Below are 26,919 nucleotides of genomic sequence, written 5' to 3' on the forward strand. Positions count from 1 at the left end.
AGGTGTTGTTGATATTATATTACCAGCCAGGACATGGTGAACTTTCTTTGAATAACTCCTTTATCTGAATTCATGTAACATATTTGCTTCTTAAATGTTATACCAAGAGTACAGGAAATAAAACCTAGGTGTCAACAACTATGTGGAACAGAATTGTAGCACTGTTAGTTGTATTACCAGTCCAATTACAACTACGTGGAACAGAACTGTAGCACTGTTAGTTGTATTACCAGTCCAATTTAATGTTGCTGAGACCTGCAGAAAACTGTGATAGAATATTGCTTATATGCTAAAGAGAGTAGGTACCAGAGTATTATTTGGAGTTTTTGTAGGTTTGGGGGTATATGTATATAACATGTAAGTATGGTATTGTCAGATACGTTCATCTGATAACATTTTACAGTATTGTAAGAAATAAAGCCTGGTTACAGCTTCCCACTTTTACATTCCTACCAGTACTTATAATGCCAACATGATTAGCCCCCTGCTAGTACAGCGGTAAGTCTACGGATTTACAGTACTAAAATCAGGGGTTCAATTCCCCTTGATGGGCTCAGTAGATAGCCATGTGTGGCGTTGCTATAAGAAAACACACACCCAGTGTGATTAACAACCCCCTTCTGTCAGACTGTTTTTAAGGTGAGCTCAAAAACAGACAAGTTGTTTTAATTCAATTTTAGCTAGCTTATTGTGACACATAGTAAATGCAAATAAATTTGGACAGATAACACCATACCATGAGAAGTGGCTATACCTGAATAAGCTTGTTTTTTGAAACATGAAGAGCACCTGAGTTATATCTTGCAAGTTATGGAAGGGATTAATCTCTCTTTGGCATGTTCATTTCATGTTTCACTGGACACTGCCAGTCCCAATAGTAGATGAAGTTTTCTATAAGAACACTTATGGGGTTTTGATAGTTATTTTAATAACAGAATATTACTTATAAGTGTATGTTACTAAATGGCAAGTTAAAATAATTTAAACTCCATAAATACTATACGTTCAACAGTATTGTAAGAATGCAAACTGCAGACCATTAGAGAGGGGGGTATGGTGAATCATAGAATATATTAGCCTTGTATGAGAGGTTATATTTTTTATTGTGCCTGAGGTTAAAAAAAACAACTAGTAATTTAAATTTAAATGCTAATTTTGTAATTTACTGAACACACAATAGTTTATAATGTGATTAAATGATGAGTTATTTCTGTAGTAGTCACTGTATCTTATAGCCTATCATGCAGCTATTTCCTTAACAATTGATAATTTCTGAATTGAGTCTTACATTTCACTCGATAAATGTTTTTGTTTTTTTTCAATTGCATGTTGTATGTTTTCTAGGTTAAATATTACTTTTAAGTACATGTGTATTATTTCAACATCTTTAGTGTGCCATTTTTATTATCTGAATTACTCTTAGGGAACTCATTTAGATTAAGATATATTCATTTGTCAGACTAACTTACTCATGGGTCTTGTGTTGTTGGTTTCTCTATAGGACACTTCAGCACAATGGATTGTTATTAGTGCAAACCCTGCCTACTGTCAAACCTTGTGCCTTACCACCCCTGGTTTTCACAGATCCCTGTAGTTCTGTATACACCCTCACCACCCATTTACTGCATTGTATGCCTGAAACTACGCAACATCGACAGATAAGGCTTCAGAAGCTAATAGCTAAGCATAATCAGACACTTTCTGTCTCTGGTAGCCCTTCACTGTCACCTCCATCTTTGAAGGTATGTTTTTGTTTCCTTCTCTTTATCATCTGTAGTCGTTAAAGACATTCAAATATTTGACTGAATGTGATTGTTAGGCTGCTAGGTAACATCCTCTTTCTCGTCTACATTGTTAGGTGGGCCATCTCTACTAGAAAAGTAAGTTTTATTAAATTTTAAACAAAATAAGATCAGTTTTGACGTTAGGAAAACACAAGTTGAAAAAAATACAACTTAACCCAAAAATATGAAACCCTGTAACATTGTATTTTGTATCTTTGTTTTAATATATTTACAACTTTTGCTTTAGTAGCAGAATGAAACATTTATATACTAGGCTAATCATGAAACCATGTTCCAGTACATTAGTTGTGTATCTGTGTTCTTGACATGAAGGATCTCAACTAGTCCTTGTTTAATATAAAAATCAATTTAAATTCAACTGTTAAAAGCCATTAGAAGACTGTAAATGTACTGTATTTTGCAAATTACACAGTAATGGGTGGTAACCATAAATTTGTTGTATTTGTTTTTAAATACTTTGATAAAATAGATAAAATATTAAATTTCAATGTTACACTAGTTTTCAAACAAACTTAACTCGTTAATTACTTCTGTTTTCTGACTTGGATAGTATTTTCTAGTATTGATTTAGTTTCAAATAAATTTTTCCTTGAAACGTTGCAGAAACTTCCACACAACTTTACTGAAGTAGTTCATAGATGGAGGCCAACTCAGCGATTGGAATGTCAAACTACTGAACTACCTATTTTTCTCACCCAGACTTGTTCTAAGGTACATTCAGTATCATTTCACTTGTCATGTGCAGATGATGTTTTAATCTTCTAAATAACTGTCACTGGCCAAATTCTATAAAATTAGGGTTAATAAGTTATCTGTTGTGTTAACATTCTGGAGTGAATGGTTGTTTTTGTTCTTACAGTGAAGTACTCAAGTAAATTACATGAAACTTATAACAAAACTTTCATAGCAATATTTAGTTTTACTTAAAATATTTAAATTCATGTAGTAGTTCCATGAAACTTCCAAAATCAGTTTTGAACAAAATGTTAAAAATGGTTCTTGCATATTAGTTTCTTATTGTTAATAGGATGCTATTGTTTCCTTTATCCAGCCAGTTTCACTTGTTTAATATTGATTAATATTTTTATGATGGTAGTTTGTTCTGGCAGTTGAAGCATTGACCACTTGTAGTTATAAATAATACAAAAAGTAACATTAATTTGTGAGCAATGACCTCATTTTTAAGTATGTCATTGTTGTTACTGTTGTCAGGAGTTGAACTGAGATTCTGTAAAACATTATTCTTTTTTGAGATTATACCTGAAAAATAGTTTTCAATAAATAATGGGTTTGTAATTTGTGTGTTGTTTGAATAAAATAAACTTGACATGTTGAACAAGGAAAATGATTCATATAGAGAGTGTGCTGTTGATTACTGTATTTATTTAGCATTTCTAAATGTACTTAATGTCTTGTCATGGAACAACATTCACATATCTTTTAAACAGATATAACTCAATACTAACATTATAAGAAATTGAAAGAAACTGAAATATTTCCTTTAACAACAAACGTTGCAAATTTGTGGATCCTTAAGCTCATCCTCAAGGTGACCAACATGTCTGTAAATCAGTTTAATTTATATACATGAGATATTGAGACTGTTTTCCATACAGTCATTCTTAACCATAAGCTCTAGGTATTTTAAAAGTCAAACAGTATACTGTAACATCTTCAGAGTTTTTCAACAGAGGGATGTTGTAATAAAGTTACTGACAAAAAAGGAAAGTTTTGTGAAGAAAACGAGACATTTTTCCAGGGATAATAATTTGCTAACAGACAGAGATTATGCTTTGAGATAGGAGAAAAAAAAAAAACAACCTAAAACAACAACAATAAATGCTTTTGTTTCCAGATGAGACTCCTAGGAAGTGTGTACAAGTTAATGTTTGGATACTGTTTCAACTTAACCTTGCAAAATACATTAACTAAATGTTTTATAATGATAAAATGTTTTTGAGTAAACTGTTCTTGATATAGAACTATTTTTATTCACATTTTGGTATTTGATATGTGGGTCTTCACTCACCATTTAGTAGATATACACTGGTCACTATAGAGTTAAATTTGCTAAAAAACAAGCTTGCTACGTTCTTACATGAGCTACAATTATTCATAGTCACTTCAGCTGTTTTATGTTCAGTTTTAGGAAATAAAAAAATGAAATTGTTGTTTAACAGGTTGTTTCTGAACCTTTAAGAGTCTACTGCTGTGACCCCAGTGCTATCTGGTGGCAAAAGTATAGTGAGAAATGTGGAAGCCCGAGAGCTTTTCGGTGGATCATGTATGGTGATCCTGATGCTACATCAGTGTTGGTACGTCAGGCAGCAAATCAGTTCAATCCTTTACCACCAGGTGGACTCTTTTCCATTCAGCCTATGGATGGCTGGTCTCATATTCTCATACCAGGTCAGAATTGGCACATATTGTGGCCTGCTCTTTAGCCAATGAATTGCTTATACCATTTCATGCCTGTAAATATAACTGTGTGAGACATATTTCTATGTGGAAATTTTAATGTGTGGTTAAAATTTAGAATAACTGTTGAATAGAAGAATAGATAGTATAATTAATGTTTTATAATGGACTATATCTGATAAGAAAAATGTTCATATTCAAGGAGATAAGTTTTAGATCATGGTTCACCAGTAGTACTAAGTTAATGTTGTACGGAAGTTGCTTCTATATCATATCTTGGATCTGTTTAAAAAAAAAAAAAAAAGAAGTTTAATTTCATAAGTCATGACACAGTAAACTGTGTTAACTATGAAATCTGAAACAGGACAAGGTCTTGCCAGAAATACTCATTATTTTGACATGCCTGACTTAAGCTAACAAGTAGCACTTGTACTTGTTGGTTTTCATTGTAAACGTGTGTTCTGCATCAAAAGTCCAACTTGAGCTGTTGTGAAGCTAGCTGTTAGGAGTAGAAATCTGATAAAGTAAACATGAGAGATAACAATGAAATGTATCAGTGTTTGTAACAACACTTTAAGACCTCGCATTTTCTTGATTGTAATTACAATAATTGAAACCAGTTACTGCTACAAATCAAGTTGATAGTTTGTTAGGATTTGCTGTTCATCATTTCAGCAGTTGATCATTAGTCTGTTCTCAAGAATTCTTTCTCTTTAGGTTTGTTCATTATAATGAACAGTTTGAATTTACAAAAGGACCTAGAAATCAGACTCTCTCGTATTGATGTTTATTGACATAAAGATATCAGAATGTCAAACAAAACTACAATAGTAGAGATATCTGTGGAGATTTTGTAATATTCAAAAATCATTGTATTATTTTCTCATATAAACTTGATTTTCGAATTACTAAAAAATATTTAGGTTAATAGAAAAGACCCTTTTTTTATCTGATTATGTGAGTCAAGACATTTAGTGTGTTAACCAGAATGTTTGTTTATAACAGATAAAGAAACCTTGGTTACTGATTCTGGGAAACTGGATGTCCTAGATGATCTCCTAATGAGGCTAAAAGCTGAGGGCCACAGAGTGCTCATCTACTCTCAGATGACTCGCATGATTGACCTTTTAGAGGTGTGTTTTGTGTATATTTGGACTGTTGTTGAAAGTTGATGAATATTTACCTACTCCAATATGACACATGACTAGTCACCTGGAAGTAGGTTTTATTTGTTTATATCTGGACTATTGTTGAAAGCTGATTAGTATACTGTTATATATTCCTAAGTGATATGCTAGATAGATATTCTAGAAGTATAAGCTGATGTATTGTTTTTGTAAGCTTTCAAAACACTTTTTTTTACTCCAGGAATACATGTGGCACAGGAAACACACATACATGAGGTTAGATGGTTCATCCAAAATATCTGATCGTAGAGACATGGTTGCTGGATTTCAGACAAGGTGAAGTACTGGCATGGTCACACTTTATCTTTCCTAAAATGAGAATATACAAAGAGTTAAAATTTAAATATGGTTATTGGAGTCTAATTCAGTTTCTTGATGAGGAGAAACCCACTTGAAATAAAATTATATCTCAGAACGGCTGGTATGGGTATTAAGACTTTTGCTGATAAGGGGAGAACAACGTTTTGACCTTCCTAGGTCATCTTCATCTTTTTCTTAACCTGAAGATGACCTAGGAAGGTCAAAATGTTGTTTTCTTCTTATCAGTAAGTGTTAATACCCATACCAGCTGTTCTGAGATACATTTCCAATTCAGTTTATTGTGAAATCTGTTTAAAACAAAAACTGATATTGAGTTTAAAATGCAAGGAAACTATTTCCCTGATTTTTATATAGTTAAACTAAGATTCAGTTTTGGATTTTTTTTTTAACAGGTCAGATATCTTTGTGTTTCTGTTGAGTACCAGGGCTGGAGGATTGGGTATCAACTTGACAGCAGCAGACACGGTAGGTGGACATTTAAAACAAAAGGTGGTGTGTTATAAAAATGAAAGTGTTTTCAATATTCAAAAGATTGCCTCAGTGGGCAGTTATCAAATCATATGTTTAACAAATAAAATTGGTTTTAACATTATATGCTGCTTGTCTATTATTCCTTTAAAGAATAGCAAAATCAAACCCTTCACACAGTAAGCTTCAAATAGAAGTAAAAGTTTTCTAGTTTCTAAATGCGAGTTATATTTCTTTGAATTGTCTCTAGAAATGTTTTACACACACACACACACACACTAAAGTCTATGTTGGTTCTTCATTAACTTTTCTCATAGTTACATTATATGATCATTATATATTTGGTCTTTTGGAAGGTTATAATACAATATAGTCGTGGTGTTTTTCTGTAGGGTATTATACAGTATAGTCATGTGGTGTCTTTTTACAGGTTATTTTTTATGACAGTGACTGGAATCCTACAGTTGATCAACAGGCAATGGACAGAGCTCACCGACTGGGTCAGACAAAACAGGTCACAGTATATAGATTGGTGTGTAAGGGGTCAATTGAAGAAAGGATCCTTCAGAGGGCCAGAGAGAAGTCAGAAGTAAGTTGAATTTTTGAGAACAGTGGACTTTAAGGAAAAAAGGTCACTTCTGTATAACACTGTTTATTTAAGACAGTATTTGAATTAAACTGTAATAAAACAAGAAATTCTTGTCATAAATTTTAAATGTATATAAAAATGTTCAGTTTTTGCTAAAGTTGTTATAGTTACAGTTGTACTTAAGGCATAACTTACTCTTCTAGAAGATGAGACTATATTTTAAAATTTAGGTTGATGCATATGATGACAGGACAAAGTAAGTTAAAAATTAATGACACTTTAGTTAATAGAATATTTATCTTATATCACTGATTAGCAAGTGTGTATAGTATTGTCTTGTAGACAAGAAGAGGTAAGTTTAAACAGCTTGTATCATTGTACTGTATTTTGTTTCTAGATCCAGAGGATGGTTATCAGTGGTGGTAACTTTAAACCTGATACTCTGAAACCAAAAGAAGTGGTGTCACTCTTGTTGGATGATGAAGAACTAGAAAAAAAGTGTTAGTATTTTTGTCTTTTAACATCTAACTAAAACTTTGGTATTGTGTTTTGTTACGGTCACAGTAAGGGATAGTACTTCTGTGTTTTAAATACTGGACTGTATTCAGTTTTAGATGAAATTTTGGTATTGTGTTTTGTTACGGTCACAGTAAGGGATAGTACTTCTGTGTTTTAAATATTGGACTGTATTCAGTTTTAGATGAAATTTTGGTATTGTTTTGTTACGGTCACAGTAAGGGATAGTACTTCTGTGTTTTAAATACTGGACTGTATTCAGTTTTAGATGAAATTTTGGTATTGTGTTTTGTTACGGTCACAGTAAGGGATAGTACTTCTGTGTTTTAAATATTGGACTGTATTCAGTTTTAGATGAAATTTTGGTATTGTGTTTTGTTACGGTCACAGTAAGGGATAGTACTTCTGTGTTTTAAATATTGGACTGTATTCAGTTTTAGATGAAATTTTGGTATTGTGTTTTGTTACGGTCACAGTAAGGATAGTACTTCTGTGTTTTAAATATTGGACTGTATTCAGTTTTAGATGAAATTTTGGTATTGTGTTTTGTTACGGTCACAGTAAGGGATAGTACTTCTGTGTTTTAAATACTGGACTGTATTCAGTTTTAGATGAAATTTTGGTATTGTGTTTTGTTACGGTCACAGTAAGGGATAGTACTTCTGTGTTTTAAATATTGGACTGTATTCAGTTTTAGATGAAATTTTGGTATTGTTTTGTTACGGTCACAGTAAGGGATAGTACTTCTGTGTTTTAAATACTGGACTGTATTCAGTTTTAGATGAAATTTTGGTATTGTGTTTTGTTATGGTCACAGTAAGGGATAGTACTTCTGTGTTTTAAATACTGGACTGTATTCAGTTTTAGAATTCATTTATTATGTAACTGTTACTTGAAAATCATAGTGTGTGTGAAAATACTAAATGTACAGGAGTTGTAGAAATTGTTTGAAGGTTTATTTAGCATAAAAAAATAGCATCTCTGCTTTCTCCAGATTGGGGAGATAAGAAGTTGCTACAGATTACTGGTTTCTAGGAATAGTTATTTCTGCTTATTAAAAATGACACTTTATATACTTACAGTTGTCTGAAGAAAGTTGATACTTGACAAATTCTTCAGAGTTTTCACAAGTATTTTTGTTATTAATAATAAACAACAGAGAATCCTTCAAATATGGATCTCTGTTTTCTTAATCACATTGGATTTTTAGAATAAACCATTAAAATGACAGTTATTTAGCTCTGTAATAATAAATATTATTTAGTATACAGAGCCTATTGTTTTTCTTAAATATTAAACTTTTACATTTATCAATTATAATTAGTGTTTATATTTGTCACCTTATTTTTAAATACAATCTAGTGTAGATACAAGCAGCAGTTGACTGTTCTACTACAAGTTTAAGTTGTATAGGAGACTGAAATTCAGAACAAAGTTAACTGATTTTACATGAAACCTTGACCAACCTCATAGGAACATCATTTCTAGTATAGATCAGCCAATTTGTTAAGTTTTGCTTCATTTTTAATTTTGCAATTTTGATAATGGGATAAACTAGAAATAGCTGAAAAACCTGCAATATTTTGTGGTGTGGTGATTAATATATTTAAAACAGTCCTCAGATTGGTAGTGTATGACATTTTAAAAGATTAGATGTGAATTGGGGTGATTTACTTTCGTCTTCTCACAGTCCGACAACGACAAGAGGAGAGGAGAAAAGAACAGGAAGAAGCTAATGTGGACAGTGGTCAGAGAAGAAAATACAAAGGTGCTAAAGTAAGTTTGTTTTAACTATTTTTATTCTTGTAATGCTGAGACTTGAGTATATCTTTAGTTTGACAAAACGAAATTATTACTGTGAGAAAACTGTTAGAACAATGTTATCAGAATTTTCCTGTTATTGTTGTCCTTATGTTGAAAAGTAGGTAGGAATTGCCCATCCTAACATAGTAAAATATATTATGCTTTCTTAGAGAGGTCCAAAGCCTAAACGAAAAAAACTGGAAGAAAATATAACAACCCCTGCACCCTCTGACCCTGCCACACCCACCCACCAAGATGGAGATTCTGTCTTAAGTGTGGATTCAATTCCTCAAAGTCCATATAGTGAGGTAAGTTGTGTTCACTGTACTGTCAAAAGCAGTTATCTCATGCTTATTTGCAGGTTATGTTAATAGATAGTTCTAAATGCTAATGTGTCTGATATAGTAATATATGAATTGTACCAATGAAAGTATTTGGTATGAACAAAGATGAAACGGGAATGCAACTGTGTAGTTCAGAGCCTTGAAGAAACAAAAGTGGCTCGTGACATTTTGAAAAATTTCCATCTCTTGACTTCAGGTCAGCCGATAGAGATTTTTTCAATTGGATAATATTTAAGACAGTCAAAATGGATGTAAGTGGCTGGTGGTTTTTATAATGTGGTTGGTGTAACAAGTGATGATGTGGCTAGTGGTAGTTGCACAGTGTTGGTTTACAGGTCTCATTCTCTGTGTAGTTATGGTTTCATCATGTTCATGTAGAAAGATTCCCTGTTGTTTCTTGTTCTCTAGAAATTATCTGAGGAAGTGTACCTAGAATTGCACTACTCTATTTTGTGCCCTATTAGAATATCCATAACAGTTTTATGTTTCATTCAGTCTTGTGCAGTTTGTATATCCTCTTATTGTTGCACAAAAATGTTTTCCAGGTCCTCTAATGTGCAGTAACAAGGAATTTCATAACTGACACATTTGTTATTGTCAGATTTGTTTTTGACCTAAATATGTGTGCGTTATGAAAGTTTTTTCAGTGGACATCAATTTTGAGCTTTTGGCTACATGTTTGGTTTTTCTCACTGAGGTTTTCTACATGTGTGGAAAGTTTTGTATTATATATTCATTGAGCTGTTGATGATGAAGCTAGAGATGTGCCCATTCTGTTTAAAACACTGTGTGATGTGTCATTTTGATTTGGGTGAAGGTATTTATATCACTGTTGTTCAAGTACTTAATAATGCTACATTTAAATGGTAAGGCTGGAAATGTAAATATCGACCATTATGAATTGGTGTCCTGTATGTGATTTAGTGAACCTGTTATTTAATATGCTGATTAAAATACCACGGAACGTCTGGATGTTTGTTTCAGTGGTGAAGTGGATTCCATTGTCTATACAATTAAGGGACAGTCAGAAGGCTAGTAAGTTTTCATGACTGTGAGGCCAGAGAGCAAATCTGTAGAGAAGAGGACTGTTTGTTGAAAATATTTTCTGAAAACACTTTAAACTTGAGAGAGTGGTAATCCCACAGCAAAACTGTTTGTTTGTTCAAAGAAATAATTGAAATTGTACTGAAAGTATGTCAGTTCCGTAATAGTTTTTCTCTTCATGTTAGTTTTGTATGTAAGAGAATTATTAATAATTCAACAGTTTTTTGATGTGGAAGGTATCTGTGGAAGAAACGTCAGTGATAACAAAACTGACGAGGACATTCTGAATGATGTTTTATATTACCCAACAGTGGTTTTCGGATAGGTATACCAAAAAACAGTTAGTGAAGCAAGGTGAGTTTATGGCACTTACAGTGGGTCTGAGAAATGTCTTTGGTGAGTTTATGGCACTTACAGTGGGTCTGAGAAATGTCTTTGGTGAGTTTATGGCACTTACAGTGGGTCTGAGAAATGTCTTTGGTGAGTTTATGGCACTTACAGTGGGTCTGAGAAATGTCTTTGAGTTTATGGCACTTACAGTGAGTCTGAGAAATGTCTGGTGAGTTTATGGCACTTACAGTGGGTCTGAGAAATGTCTGGTGAGTTTATGGCACTTACAGTGGGTCTGAGAAATGTCTATGGTGAGTTTATGGCACTTACAGTGGGTCTGAGAAATGTCTGGTGAGTATATGGCACTTACAGTGGGTCTGAGAGATGTCGTTGGTGAGTTTATGGCACTTACAGTGGGTCTGAGAAATGTCTTTGGTGAGTATATGGCACTTACAGTGGGTCTGAGAAATGTCTTTGGTGAGTATATGGCACTTACAGTGGGTCTGAGAGATGTCTTTGGTGAGTTTGGCACTTACAGTGGGTCTGAGAAAGGTCTAGTGAGTTTATGGCACTTACAGTGGGTCTGAGAAATGTCTTTGGGACATGGCTCTTGAGCAGTTTCTAATTGTATAGAGAACACTCTCTGGTGATTCTTATGTCTTTGATAGTGTTTACATTAATAATGCTTCGGTTTTTGAGTTTGTTTAGCATTGTTCACGAGTCTCTGTCTTATGTGTGGGTTCTTTGTTGAGCTGTTTGGACTGGTGGCTGTTTAATAACTGATATTGGTGTCATAATCATCTATCTTTAAGATTGCTGTACTTTTTCCATTATCTGCATCTAGAGTTTTAATATTGTCATATTGTAGATGATTCAAGGCATTGTGTTTTTGTTTTGTAGTGTTAGAGTATGACTTCCTAGAATTTTTGAGGGTGGTAAAAAATTTGGTGTTTAAATTATTCTGCCAAAGATTTTGAGAATTGTTAGGCCATAGATTCTAGAATAAGTGTCATTACTTTGGTGGTTGGGATGATGAAGTTCAAACCCATTTTAAGTTTTTCTTATCAGTATCAGTTAAGAGTCACTCAAATTATTGTACTATAGTGGTAGGCTTAGATACATCTTGCACAGTTTGTTGATTTTCAGAACTTGTTTCTTTTAATGTTTTTAAGCTTGATTGTTGAGTATAGAACATGAAACTTGAACGTATTCAGAGGTCTTGTTTCAAGTAGTTTCAAATATTAAGACTTAGATTCCATGAGTGGTAAACAGTTCTTTTGTCTGTTTCTGGTATATTTACTGATACCAGGCTTCTGCTGTTTTACAATCCTTATTGGGTTAGAAAAGGTTCCTTTATCTTTGGGATAATGTTCAAATCTTTCTGTGACTTAGCGAGAATGGTGAGTTAATTAAACAGCATGCAAGCTTATATGCAAAAACGGCTCGTTTGGGCTGAGAAAACATTTTTACATAGAAGAGCGAACAACGTTTCGACCTTCTTCGGTCATCGTCAGGTGGGTTTCTCGTCATCACTGAGCATGCAAGCTTGATTAAAGTATTGTTAATAGAAGCTGTCTCTTAACAAGTGGATGGTTTAGGTAGAGTTTTTGTGATAAGTGAAGTTGAGATGGACAGAGAAGAAATTTAGAGGACTAGTAGATAAATAAAGTTACCCAAATGAAAAGTATGATTTGTTGTGAAAGACTCCAAGTTATCTTGCACCTGAACTGCATGTGTAGATTGTCTTCCTATATCTTTTTATCTAGTTTCGTAGCTTTATGTTCAGTAACAAAGAGAAAACTTGTGTAATATATGTTTTAAATGTCATTTCTAAGTGTAACTAAAACTTTCAGTAATTTTTATTTAAAACGTTATTTCACTTGTATTTTCAGCTATCTGTGAACAGTTTGGCAATGGCTCATGATGACACCAGTAGTGAAGGTCCTCTAGTGGTGGATGATGGAAGCCCTTCTGTACCACCACCAACAAAAGTTACTTCAATTTCAGGTAATTATTTTTCCATTTTATTGTTCCAGGTTTCTTTGTTATGAGTGTATTTCTTTCGTCTGTGATAAGTAACCTATTTGTTAATTCATCAGTAAGGGTTTCTTTGTGTGCTTCAACATACTAATTATTTTTACTGCCGTGCATTTGACATTAATCACATGTTGTACATGTTAAAATGTATTTACAATGCCAAACATTGATCAGCACCTGGAAATACTGTTTAACTTAATGTATGATGAATTATATTTTTAGATTTATATATGTATGCCTCATAAGTTACAAAACTACATCAGCTTGAAACAAATCAGTTTATTAGTATCTGCTGAATGAATCATTATTTTTCATCAAGCATTGATTTTTGATCTTCCTAGCCTTTGTCAAGGCAAATTCCCACCTCTTGTGTACAATTAACAGTGATATCAGTTTGAGGAGTAGAGTGGGAACAAAGTAGCTTGATAACCTCTTAGACTGGTGAGTAGAGTGGGAACAAAGTAGATTGGTAACCTCTGAGACTGGTGGGTAGAGTGGAAACTAAGTAGCTTGACAACCTCTTAGACTGGTGGGTAGAGTGGGAACTAAGTAGCTTGACAACCTCTTAGACTGGTGGGTAGAGTGGGAACTAAGTAGCTTGATAACTTCTTAAACTGGTGAGTAGAGTGGGAACAAAGTAGATTGGTAACCTCTGAGACTGGTGAGTAGAGTGGGAACTAAGTAGACTGGTGAGTAGAGTGGGAACTAAGTAGCTTGGTAACCTCTTAGACTGGTGAGTAGAGTGGGAACAAAGTAGCTTGGTAACCTCTGAGACTGGTGAGTAGAGTGGGAACTAAGTAGACTGGTGAGTAGTGTGGGAACTAAGTAGACTGGTGAGTAGAGTGGGAACTAAGTAGACTGGTGAGTAGAGTGGGAACAAAGTAGCTTGATAACCTCTTAGACTGGTGAGTAGAGTGGGAACTAAGTAGCTTGATAACCTTTTAGACTGGTGAGTAGAGTGGGAACTAAGTAGCTTGATAACCTCTTAGACTGGTGAGTAGAGTGGTAACAAAGTAGCTTGGTAACCTCTTTGACTGGTGAGTAGAGTGGGAACAAAGTAGCTTGGTAACCTTTTAGACTGGTGAGTAGAGTGGTAACAAAGTAGCTTGGTAACCTCTTAGACTGGTGAGTAGAGTGGGAACAAAGTAGCTTGGTAACCTCTTAGACTGGTGAGTAGAGTGGGAACAAAGTAGCTTGGTAACCTCTTAGACTGGTGAGTAGAGTGGGAACAAAGTAGCTTGATAACCTCTTAGACTGGTGGGTAGAGTGGGAACTAAGTAGCTTGGTAACTTCTTAGACTGGTGAGTAGAGTGGGAATAAAGTAGCTTGGTAACCTTTTAGACTGGTGAGGAGAGTGGTAACAAAGTAGCTTGGTAACCTTTTAGACTGGTGAGTAGAGTGGTAACAAAGTAGCTTGGTAACCTCTTAGACTGGTGAGTAGAGTGGTAACAAAGTAGCTTGGTAACCTCTTAGACTGGTGAGAACAGTGAGAACAAAGTAGCTTGGTAACCTCTTAGACTGGTGAGTAGAGTGGGAACTAAGTAGACTGGTGAGTAGTGTGGGAACTAAGTAGACTGGTGAGTAGAGTGGGAACTAAGTAGCTTGATAACCTCTTAGACTGGTGAGTAGAGTGGGAACTAAGTAGCTTGTAACCTCTTAGAATGGTGAGTAGAGTGGGAACTAAGTAGCTTGGTAACTTCTTAGACTGGTGAGTAGAGTGGTAACAAAGTAGCTTGGTAACCTCTTAGACTGGTGAGTAGAGTGGGAACAAAGTAGCTTGGTAACCTTTTAGACTGGTGAGTAGAGTGGGAACAAAGTAGCTTGGTAACCTTTTAGACTGGTGAGTAGAGTGGTAACAAAGTAGCTTGGTAACCTTTTAGACTGGTGAGTAGAGTGGTAACAAAGTAGCTTGGTAACTTCTTAGACTGGTGAGTAGAGTGGGAACAAAGTAGCTTGGTAACCTTTTAGACTGGTGAGGAGAGTGGTAACAAAGTAGCTTGGTAACCTCTTAGACTGGTGAGTAGAGTGGGAACAAAGTAGCTTGGTAACCTCTTAGACTGGTGAGTAGAGTGGTAACAAAGTAGCTTGGTAACCTCTTAGACTAGTGAGTAGAGTGGTAACAAAGTAGCTTGGTAACCTCTTAGACTGGTGAGTACAGTGGGAACAAAGTAGCTTGATAACCTCTTAGACTGGTGAGTAGAGTGGGAACTAAGTAGCTTGTAACCTCTTAGACTGGTGAGTAGAGTGGGAACTAAGTAGCTTGATAACCTCTTAGACTGGTGAGTAGAGTGGTAACAAAGTAGCTTGGTAACCTCTTTGACTGGTGAGTAGAGTGGGAACAAAGTAGCTTGGTAACCTTTTAGACTGGTGAGTAGAGTGGTAACAAAGTAGCTTGGTAACCTCTTAGACTGGTGAGTAGAGTGGGAACAAAGTAGCTTGGTAACCTCTTAGACTGGTGAGTAGAGTGGGAACAAAGTAGCTTGGTAACCTCTTAGACTGGTGAGTAGAGTGGGAACAAAGTAGCTTGATAACCTCTTAGACTGGTGGGTAGAGTGGGAACTAAGTAGCTTGGTAACTTCTTAGACTGGTGAGTAGAGTGGGAATAAAGTAGCTTGGTAACCTTTTAGACTGGTGAGGAGAGTGGTAACAAAGTAGCTTGGTAACCTTTTAGACTGGTGAGTAGAGTGGTAACAAAGTAGCTTGGTAACCTCTTAGACTGGTGAGTAGAGTGGTAACAAAGTAGCTTGGTAACCTCTTAGACTGGTGAGAACAGTGAGAACAAAGTAGCTTGGTAACCTCTTAGACTGGTGAGTAGAGTGGGAACTAAGTAGACTGGTGAGTAGTGTGGGAACTAAGTAGACTGGTGAGTAGAGTGGGAACTAAGTAGCTTGATAACCTCTTAGACTGGTGAGTAGAGTGGGAACTAAGTAGCTTGTAACCTCTTAGAATGGTGAGTAGAGTGGGAACTAAGTAGCTTGGTAACTTCTTAGACTGGTGAGTAGAGTGGTAACAAAGTAGCTTGGTAACCTCTTAGACTGGTGAGTAGAGTGGGAACAAAGTAGCTTGGTAACCTTTAGACTGGTGAGTAGAGTGGGAACAAAGTAGCTTGGTAACCTTTTAGACTGGTGAGTAGAGTGGTAACAAAGTAGCTTGGTAACCTTTTAGACTGGTGAGTAGAGTGGTAACAAAGTAGCTTGGTAACTTCTTAGACTGGTGAGTAGAGTGGGAACAAAGTAGCTTGGTAACCTTTTAGACTGGTGAGGAGAGTGGTAACAAAGTAGCTTGGTAACCTCTTAGACTGGTGAGTAGAGTGGGAACAAAGTAGCTTGGTAACCTCTTAGACTGGTGAGTAGAGTGGTAACAAAGTAGCTTGGTAACCTCTTAGACTAGTGAGTAGAGTGGTAACAAAGTAGCTTGGTAACCTCTTAGACTGGTGAGTACAGTGGGAACAAAGTAGCTTGATAACCTCTTAGACTGGTGAGTAGAGTGGGAACTAAGTAGCTTGTAACCTCTTAGACTGGTGAGTAGAGTGGGAACTAAGTAGCTTGGTAACTTCTTAGACTGGTGAGTAGAGTGGGAACAAAGTAGCTTGGTAACCTTTTAGACTGGTGAGTAGAGTGGGAACAAAGTAGCTTGGTAACCTCTTAGACTGGTGAGTAGAGTGGGAACAAAGTAGCTTGGTAACCTTTTAGACTGGTGAGTAGAGTGGGAACAAAGTAGCTTGGTAACCTTTTAGACTGGTGAGTAGAGTGGTAACAAAGTAGCTTGGTAACCTTTTAGACTGGTGAGTAGAGTGGTAACAAAGTAGCTTGGTAACCTCTTATACTGGAGAGTAGAGTGGGAACAAAGTAGCTTGATAACCTCTTAGACTGGTGGGTAGAGTGGGAACTAAGTAGCTTGGTAACTTCTTAGACTGGTGAGTAGAGTGGGAACAAAGTAGCTTGGTAACCTTAGACTGGTGAGGAGAGTGGTAACAAAGTAGCTTGGTAACCTCTTAGACTGGTGAGTAGAGTGGGAACAAAGTAGCTTGGTAAACTTTTAGACTGGTGAGTAGAGTGGTAACAAAGTAGCTTGGTAACCTCTTAGACTGGTGAGTAGAGTGGTAACAAAGTAGCTTGGTAACCTCTTAGACTGGTGAGTACAGTGGGAACAAAGTAGCTTGGTAACCTCTTAGACTGGTGAGTAGAGTGGGAACAAAGTAGCTTGATAACCTCTTAGACTGGTGGGTAGAGTGGGAACTAAGTAGCTTGGTAACTTCTTAGACTGGTGAGTAGAGTGGGAATAAAGTAGCTTGGTAACCTTTTAGACTGGTGAGGAGAGTGGTAACAAAGTAGCTTGGTAACCTTTTAGACTGGTGAGTAGAGTGGTAACAAAGTAGCTTGGTAACCTCTTAGACTGGTGAGTAGAGTGGTAACAAAGTAGCTTGGTAACCTCTTAGACTGGTGAGAACAGTGAGAACAAAGTAGCTTGGTAACCTCTTAGACTGGTGAGTAGAGTGGGAACTAAGTAGACTGGTGAGTAGTGTGGGAACTAAGTAGACTGGTGAGTAGAGTGGGAACTAAGTAGCTTGATAACCTCTTAGACTGGTGAGTAGAGTGGGAACTAAGTAGCTTGTAACCTCTTAGAATGGTGAGTAGAGTGGGAACTAAGTAGCTTGGTAACTTCTTAGACTGGTGAGTAGAGTGGTAACAAAGTAGCTTGGTAACCTCTTAGACTGGTGAGTAGAGTGGGAACAAAGTAGCTTGGTAACCTTTTAGACTGGTGAGTAGAGTGGGAACAAAGTAGCTTGGTAACCTTTTAGACTGGTGAGTAGAGTGGTAACAAAGTAGCTTGGTAACCTTTTAGACTGGTGAGTAGAGTGGTAACAAAGTAGCTTGGTAACTTCTTAGACTGGTGAGTAGAGTGGGAACAAAGTAGCTTGGTAACCTTAGACTGGTGAGGAGAGTGGTAACAAAGTAGCTTGGTAACCTCTTAGACTGGTGAGTAGAGTGGGAACAAAGTAGCTTGGTAACCTCTTAGACTGGTGAGTAGAGTGGTAACAAAGTAGCTTGGTAACCTCTTAGACTAGTGAGTAGAGTGGTAACAAAGTAGCTTGGTAACCTCTTAGACTGGTGAGTACAGTGGGAACAAAGTAGCTTGATAACCTCTTAGACTGGTGAGTAGAGTGGGAACTAAGTAGCTTGTAACCTCTTAGACTGGTGAGTAGAGTGGGAACTAAGTAGCTTGGTAACTTCTTAGACTGGTGAGTAGAGTGGGAACAAAGTAGCTTGGTAACCTTTTAGACTGGTGAGTAGAGTGGGAACAAAGTAGCTTGGTAACCTCTTAGACTGGTGAGTAGAGTGGGAACAAAGTAGCTTGGTAACCTTTTAGACTGGTGAGTAGAGTGGGAACAAAGTAGCTTGGTAACCTTTAGACTGGTGAGTAGAGTGGTAACAAAGTAGCTTGGTAACCTTTAGACTGGTGAGTAGAGTGGTAACAAAGTAGCTTGGTAACCTCTTATACTGGAGAGTAGAGTGGGAACAAAGTAGCTTGATAACCTCTTAGACTGGTGGGTAGAGTGGGAACTAAGTAGCTTGGTAACTTCTTAGACTGGTGAGTAGAGTGGGAACAAAGTAGCTTGGTAACCTTTTAGACTGGTGAGGAGAGTGGTAACAAAGTAGCTTGGTAACCTCTTAGACTGGTGAGTAGAGTGGGAACAAAGTAGCTTGGTAAACTTTTAGACTGGTGAGTAGAGTGGTAACAAAGTAGCTTGGTAACCTCTTAGACTGGTGAGTAGAGTGGTAACAAAGTAGCTTGGTAACCTCTTAGACTGGTGAGTACAGTGGGAACAAAGTAGCTTGGTAACCTCTGAGACTGGTGAGTAGAGTGGGAACTAAGTAGACTGGTGAGTAGTGTGGGAACTAAGTAGACTGGTGAGTAGAGTGGGAACTAAGTAGACTGGTGAGTAGAGTGGGAACAAAGTAGCTTGATAACCTCTTAGACTGGTGAGTAGAGTGGGAACTAAGTAGCTTGATAACCTCTTAGACTGGTGAGTAGAGTGGGAACAAAGTAGCTTGATAACCTCTTAGACTGGTGAGTAGAGTGGGAACTAAGTAGCTTGATAACCTCTTAGACTGGTGAGTAGAGTGGGAACTAAGTAGCTTGATAACCTCTTAGACTGGTGAGTAGAGTGGGAACTAAGTAGCTTGGTAACTTCTTAGACTGGTGAGTAGAGTGGGAACAAAGTAGCTTGGTAACCTTTTAGACTGGTGAGTAGAGTGGAAACAAAGTAGCTTGGTAACCTCTTAGACTGGTGAGTAGAGTGGGAACAAAGTAGCTTGGTAACCTTTTAGACTGGTGAGTAGAGTGGTAACAAAGTAGCTTGGTAACCTCTTAGACTGGTGAGTAGAGTGGTAACAAAGTAGCTTGGTAACCTCTTAGACTGGTGAGTAGAGTGGGAACAAAGTAGCTTGGTAACCTCTTAGACTGGTGAGTAGAGTGGGAACTAAGTAGACTGGTAACCTCTTAGACTGGTGAGTAGAGTGGGAACAAAGTAGCTTGGTAACCTTTTAGACTGGTGAGTAGAGTGGGAACTAAATAGCTTGATAACCTCTTAGACTGGTGGGTAGAGTGGGAACTAAGTAGCTTGGTAACTTCTTAGACTGGTGAGTAGAGTGGGAACTAAGTAGACTGGTGAGTAGAGTGGGAACTAAGTAGCTTGGTAACCTCTTAGACTGGTGAGTAGAGTGGGAACAAAGTAGCTTGGTAACCTCTCAGACTGGTGAGTAGAGTGGGAACTAAGTAAACTGGTGAGTAGTGTGGGAACTAAGTAGACTGGTGAGTAGAGTGGGAACTAAGTAGACTGGTGAGTAGAGTGGGAACTAAGTAGACTGGTGAGTAGAGTGGGAACTAAGTAGACTGGTGAGTAGAGTGGGAACAAAGTAGCTTGATAACCTCTTAGACTGGTGAGTAGAATGGGAACAAAGTAGCTTGGTAACCTTTTAGACTGGTGAGTAGAGTGGTAACAAAGTAGCTTGGTAACCTCTTAGACTGGTGAGTAGAGTGGTAACAAAGTAGCTTGGTAACCTCTTAGACTGGTGAGTAGAGTGGGAACAAAGTAGTTTGGTAACCTTTTAGACTGGTGAGTAGAGTGGTAACAAAGTAGCTTGGTAACCTCTTAGACTGGTGAGTAGAGTGGTAACAAAGTAGCTTGGTAACCTCTTAGACTGGTGAGAACAGTGGGAACAAAGTAGCTTGGTAACCTCTGAGACTGGTGAGTAGAGTGGGAACTTAGTAGCTTGATAACCTCTTAGACTGGTGAGTAGAGTGGGAACTAAGTAGCTTGTAACCTCTTAGACTGGTGAGTAGAGTGGGAACTAAGTAGCTTGGTTACTTCTTAGACTGGTGAGTAGAGTGGGAACTAAGTAGCTTGATAACTTCTTAAACTGGTGAGTAGAGTGGGAACAAAGTAGCTTGATAACCTCTTAGATTGGTGAGTAGAGTGGGAACTAAGTAGCTTGATAACCTCTTAGACTGGTGAGTAGAGTGGGAACTAAGTAGCTTGATAACCTCTTAGACTGGTGAGTAGAGTGGTAACAAAGTAGCTTGGTAACCTCTTAGACTGGTGAGTAGAGTGGTAACAAAGTAGCTTGGTAACCTCTTAGACTGGTGAGTAGAGTGGGAACTAAATAGCTTGATAACCTCTTAGACTGGTGAGTAGAGTGGGAACTAAATAGCTTCATAACCTCTTAGACTGGTAAGTAGAGTGAGAACTAAATTGCTTGCTTACTCCTCGCTTGACATTCACGTAGCTGTTGAGATAACCACAACAAAACTGTTTTTTTTCCTTAAACCTATAGGACTCTTAGAAAGTCAGACATCTAACCCATCATTGGATCCTACTCTCAGAACCCCTTCTCCTGCAGGGATAAAACGTGGATCAGGTCGTGGCCGGGGGAGGCCACGAGGGTCTGGCAGGCGCGGAGGAAGAGGTCGTGGAGTCAGTACTTTAGCCGTGGCTGCAGCAGAGATGGCAGCTGCCCAGGCTGGCAAATCAGCATATGCTGTGTATAGTTATGGTTTATCTGGAAGTACTTCTGGAACAGGTTAGTTTTTTGATAAATTCAAACTCAATTTTTACTGAACATTTTTTTCAGTAGCCCTGACTGATTTTATTGTAGTTCACATCTCTGGTGACAAAATTTCTGGTTTAACAGAAACTGGATGTTTTGTATAACAGTTCCTAAAGTCATTCCATGGTCAATTTTCTGGAAAAGTAACAACTTAGGAACCTTCTTGTATAATTTTTCTCTTAAGTTTTCCTTGTTTGTGAAATACTGTATTATGTTAAATGCTCCGAAAATGTCACTAAGACATTAAGTGTTTGTAAAGTGTCATACTACTAACATAAGTGTTAAAAATGTCACTAAGACATTAAGTGTTTGTAAAGTGTCATACTACTAACATAAGTGTTAAAAATGTCACTAAGACATTAAGTGTTTGTAAAGTGTCATACTACTAACATAAGTGTTAAAAATGTCACTAAGACATTAAGTGTTTGTAAAGTGTCATACTACTAACATAAGTGTAAAAAATGTCACTAAAACATTAAGTGTTTGTAAAGTGTCATACTACTAACATAAGTGTTAAAAAATGTCACTAAGACATTAAGTGTTTGTAAAGTGTCATACTACTAACATAAGTGTTAAAAATGTCACTAAGACATTAAGTGTTTGTAAAGTGTCATACTACTAACAAGTGTTAAAAATGTCACTAAGACATTAAGTGTTTGTAAAGTGTCATACTACTAACATAAGTGTTAAAAATGTCACTAAGACATTAAGTGTTTGTAAAGTGTCATACTACTAACATAAGTGTAAAAAATGTCACTAAAACATTAAGTGTTTGTAAAGTGTCATACTACTAACATAAGTGTTAAAAATGTCACTAAGACATTAAGTGTTTGTAAAGTGTCATACTACTAACATAAGTGTAAAAAATGTCACTAAAACATTAAGTGTTTGTAAAGTGTCATACTACTAACATAAGTGTTAAAAATGTCACTAAGACATTAAGTGTTTGTAAAGTGTCATACTACTAACATAAGTGTAAAAATGTCACTAAAACATTAAGTGTTTGTAAAGTGTCATACTACTAACATAAGTGTTAAAAATGTCACTAAGACATTAAGTGTTTGTAAAGTGTCATACTACTAACATAAGTGTTAAAAATGTCACTAAGACATTAAGTGTTTGTAAAGTGTCATACTACTAACATAAGTGTTAAAAATGTCACTAAGACATTAAGTGTTTGTAAAGTGTCATACTACTAACAAGTGTTAAAAATGTCACTAAGACATTAAGTGTTTGTAAAGTGTCATACTACTAACATAAGTGTTAAAAAATGTCACTAATTTGTTATCTTCATGAAGTGTTGTACAAAGGTGTAAGGTGCTGATCGCGTAACCTACAATTGTGTTAAGTGTTCATGAAGTGTCATGTTTTTACATGCTCGTGAAGTGTCATACTAGGGTGTAAAATGCCCATGAGGTGACCTACGATGGTGTTACATGTATATTATGTGTTAAGTCTTTGGAAACAAAAATGAAAGCTTTAGACTAGATTATTTTTTAACATTACCTGTCTTAGTATTGATGAAGTAACATATTTATTGGATTACAAAAGTATTTAGTTTTGTTGGTGGGACATGAACACCTAATGAATTAAGATACAAATAAATTGTTTGGATATTAGAATGGACAGAAGGACATTGTGACACTTTGAATGCTGTGTAGTTTCAAATTACATTACCACAGTTACATTTAGGAAAACCTTTTCAAAACTCACAACAGATTAGTAAGATACAAAACGTCTTAAGATTAGGTCCTTCTAGAGGTTCAGAGAGGCCCTGTCCACTTTATTTTTTCTATGGCCCTTCTTATAATTAAAAAAAACCCAACAAGAAAACAAAGACAGTCGTCCCCAGTGGCACAGCAGTATGTCTGTGGGCTTACAACACTAAAAACCAGGTTTTGATACCAGTGGTGGGCAGTGCGCGGATAGTCCATTGTGTAGCTTTGTGTGTTTAATTCATAATAACGGTAATGCACATTATTTGACAAGTCCCCAAACTTGACATAATTAAAGTAAAACAACAAGCGCGTGAGTTAGAAGCCCAGGCCAAATGCCTCTCCCTTTGAGTTCCCCTTAAGATTATAACCTAGACGTTATGTTTATTTATATATGTGGAAATATAATATAAAATAAGCAGCATTCACACACAGAAATAAAACACTTAGTGCAGCTAGCTTGACCACATAGGCAGCCTTTATTAAACCTGCTGATTTGTTGACAGAATGTTTTCATATCTTACGTTCACTACAATGGATATTAATTAATATGTATTGGCTTGGTTGTGTTATAAAACGTTAGCCATAGGTTGTGTGGTAGTTTAACTTCTTTGATTATAACATTTCTTTAAACTGAGTTTTGTTTTTAAATACCCTAGTTTGTACGTACATTGAGTCACGAGGTCTATTTTTCAGGTGTTTCGTTATAGTTAATATTATAATTACGACAGATACAAATACCGACAATATGTAGCTGTGAAAACAAGTTTATACCGACAAACAGGATACTGGTATGTTGCATTCCAACAATGGTACACCGTTTTTCCACTTGGATGCAGACAAGATAAAAAACGTGTAATAATCTGTGGTGGTGTTTTAAGTTTCACGTTTGACTTTATAGAAAGTGTAAACAAGGGAATGAATCATAGTTAACTTACCACTTCAGTGAGTGTACGTAATTCATCATTAAGTGACTATAAATACTTTGTTACTTTTTACTGAAAAGAAAACTGAACTTGTAGCACGTTTTTGACAATTTTTTTAGCGTTGGTAGATGTATAAAATTAAAACAATCCCTTATGGTATTCGAACGAATGTTAACGGCATTCCAATTGGTAAAAAAAATATGTAGGCTGGAATCTAGATATGTAAAGATAATTAAATAACTTCTACATTTTAAAAGTAACAATTTATCTGCAGACGAAATTAATCTGGTACCTTTCTACGTCTTTCAAAATAAGGTAAATTACATTTTGTTTATATGTGATGTGTTTTTCTGTTGGAAGATAGATGGCGCTCGCACATTTCTACTTTCAAGTATAAAACGTATCGTGATTTTTGTCGTCCACGATTTGTAAGAGGTAACTATCGCTGGTTAATTCTTTTTCTACAGTGTCATAGCGTATGAAAACTTACCCGATCCTATGTGGTTTATGTCAGGCCTCAGGCTTCGTATGAATAAGCCCTCTCGGTTAATATGAAATATTAATTTATTTGTGCTGTTAAAGTCTACATTCTCCTAGGACATCTTCAAGACTCGACTCAATAGGGGCTCCGAAATTCACTGTTATACGAGTTAACAGTTTGTTTTAGTGAACCCTTTAATTAAATTTATATACACAACATTTGATGACATTAAATCTGGACTACAGCCATTAATTCCAAAAAATATATATACAAGTTAGGGATGATACATTTCTTAACTAGTTTTTAATCGAGGAATATTTTATCCGTCGACAAGTATTGCTTGTTCATACAGAAACCGACATTAATCCGACAGGATGGGCCTATTAATTACTGTTAATTTTGATTTGATGGTATTTCGGGTTGTAATATGTTTGATATTGACTGTCGTGTCAGAGGGTTTTGTAACAAGAGCGCTGATGACGTACACAGTATTGATATTTATAATGTCAGTGATACTAGTGGGTGTGTACACACGCACACAAGCAAAAGTACTTGTTTCCAGTGATGTGCACATATCTCGGGAACTAACAGACCGATGCACACGAAAATTTTAGACCAAATGGGAAGTCAGTATGGGAGAGGCCTCCTCAGTTTTGGTCCGAATCCAAATCTAGATTACTGGGTTTTCAAAGGTGAAATTTGACATTATCCAATATAAACGCATGCAGTCTTCAAAAGAAACATAAAACAAAGTTGCCCAGTATCGCTGATTGCATTTATTGACAAACAAAAGTGCCCGTCCACAGCGACGGGCAGAACTTGGGCTAACCTATTACGTGAAATTATTTCGTGGACTTAATTGTGTTACACTCTGAGACAAATCTCTGAGCTACTTATAACACCCACCACAAAGAGTAATTGTTGAGTATTTCAGTCATGCTAAGAACCATTCAACAATAATATACATTTTTATTATTGTTGTTTAATGTCACTTTAAAATGTGGATAATAGTGTTCAGTCGTTTCAAAAGCGAATGTTGAGATTTACCTGCATGTGCAGCTTTTTAAACACAGCTAATGAAGCCCTCCGTAACCAGGGTACAGACATCATTGTTGACAATACATGACGTACGTTGGTATTATGAAGTTGTTTAAATGATCCAGAAATTACTAATGTTTAAACGTCTAGTTGTTAAGTAACTACAACAAGTTTTCCAGTACGTTTAACGTTCGTTAGAAAGGTTCGTTAAATTCTCCCATTAATCTGAACTCAGATAACGTTATGTGGCTAATTAGTGTTCTGAGGACGTAATGAACCGACAGTGTGGTTTGTTTTTAGCGGTTTACAACAGGTGAAAGTTGAGTGTTTTCAGTGGTGTTCGGAAGGGGAACCGAAAATCGCTGTGTGTGGTACTAAGTTGTATGTAACAGGAAGAAGCAGGATTATTTTACCAAGTGCTACCGCTGTGGGGCGCTTGATATGTTAGGAAGGTAATTAGGTCCTTTGGTACTCGTGTCTTTTATCCACATAATTCAGTTTCAACGTGTGAGGTACTGGACTTGAGCACAGTTGGACTATTATTTTGTTAAGCATGTCAAACTGCCTTCAGACTGGACAAATGACCGTTGCTGGTCATTCAGTGATTACACTAGAATAGCCTAGTTTCCATCCAAAGTTGTGAACATTTCTTTAAGAAACTTTCACCCAATCAGAAAGCTTCGATTTGGACGGCTGTCAGGGCTCTACCATTAATATACTGTTATTGGTTACAAAAGGTACTCAACAAAGCATTAGTACCACCGTGAAAACAGCAGAAAACGTAACTTGCAGCAAGGATTTATTAATCTAACACCATAGAGCAGCATGTTAGTAGTAGTTTTGGCCTTTATTTGTCAGTGTGGTAGCAGTGGTTTGGACTTCTTCCTCACAGTGTGATAGCAAAAGTCGGGTGTCAGCAACTTTAATAGCCTGGTATTCTTGTTTACTACCGCGATGTGTCGAAAAGGGATTCATCTAACAAATTCGTATGTGAAAGATTTGAGGGCCCAATACAGAACTTGTGTAAATTAATTCTGTAATTGTATTGTAAACAAAATTTCAGTTTATACAAGTGTCTCTAGGATTAATTATGCAACTATTTTCACAATGTTTAAGTACTCATTATATTGTTGTTTTTAGGTCGAGGATCAGTACGTGGACGGGGGTCAGGAGTTGCCAGGGGTCATCGTGGCCCACCTAGAGTCAATCATAGTCAGAAATCGCCGTCAGAGGGCCAAAGTGCAGAACCAGTGAAGACATCAACGTCTTTAGGATTTTATGTACAGAACTCGCCACAGTAGCGCCCTCTTTAATAATATTTAGTTTGATCAGCAGAAAGGGGCTGGTCATTTCTGGCAGGACTGGTTTCGTGTAAATTGGAAAGGGGGACTATATCAGGCTTTTTACGTTTGCTCAAGGTGATTGTAACCCCTCAAAAGGCCAGTGGACAGTTCACGTGGCCGTGGTCAACCAGCCTGTTAAGTTGAACTACGTTGGTGTAAGACTGTGTTTAAGTGGACACAAGCAAGGTCAAATTTCTCTGGACAGAGACTTCTTTGAAACGTGTAGTGTAGAATATTAACTCTGTTCGGGAGATGTACTGATAGTGTATGTGCGTGTGTATAAATTTAGTGTGTTTGTCAAGTGAACATTTCCAAAGAACAAATGGCGCGAACCTGACTTTGGAAACCATTGTAGATTCGATCGCGAGGTAGACATACACTTTTACATTATTAGACTGTACAGAGATCATCTTCAGATATGAAATTAAAAGTTGCTTGTTTCA

The 26,919-nt window shown here is 36.5% G+C and overlaps 1 protein-coding gene across 2 annotated transcripts; it reads left to right on the forward strand.

The window, feature by feature from the left end:
• Positions 1-1,494: 1,494 nt before the first annotated feature.
• On the forward strand, positions 1,495-26,919 carry LOC143226761 (chromatin-remodeling ATPase INO80-like). Of its 2 annotated transcripts, XM_076458151.1 has the most exons (13): positions 1,495-1,742; positions 2,409-2,516; positions 3,986-4,214; positions 5,229-5,356; positions 5,592-5,686; positions 6,124-6,196; positions 6,630-6,788; positions 7,186-7,288; positions 8,995-9,080; positions 9,278-9,415; positions 12,718-12,832; positions 20,701-20,946; positions 26,274-26,919. In XM_076458151.1, the coding sequence occupies exons 1-13, from the start codon at positions 1,632-1,634 to the stop codon at positions 26,432-26,434; spliced, it is 1,752 nt and encodes a 583-aa protein (XP_076314266.1). In that variant the 5' UTR covers positions 1,495-1,631; the 3' UTR covers positions 26,435-26,919. The 2 variants fall into 2 exon arrangements, with proteins under 2 accessions (XP_076314266.1, XP_076314264.1); XM_076458149.1 differs by lacking the exon at positions 1,495-1,742 and having other exon boundaries at positions 2,403-2,516; positions 4,006-4,214.

The sequence above is a fragment of the Tachypleus tridentatus genome, chromosome 9, assembly GCF_004210375.1.
Source record: "Tachypleus tridentatus isolate NWPU-2018 chromosome 9, ASM421037v1, whole genome shotgun sequence".
Lineage (NCBI taxonomy): Eukaryota > Metazoa > Arthropoda > Merostomata > Xiphosura > Limulidae > Tachypleus > Tachypleus tridentatus.

Bases quoted from the DNA above. Each gene is read 5' to 3' on its own strand.
- LOC143226761 (XM_076458151.1), top strand. From the start codon at position 1,632: ATGCCTGAAACTACGCAACATCGACAGATAAGGCTTCAGAAGCTAATA. The intron at 9,081-9,277 runs GTAAGTTTGTTT...ATGCTTTCTTAG, and splicing joins GAAAATACAAAGGTGCTAAA to AGAGGTCCAAAGCCTAAACG. The intron at 20,947-26,273 runs GTTAGTTTTTTG...TGTTGTTTTTAG, and splicing joins TGGAAGTACTTCTGGAACAG to GTCGAGGATCAGTACGTGGA.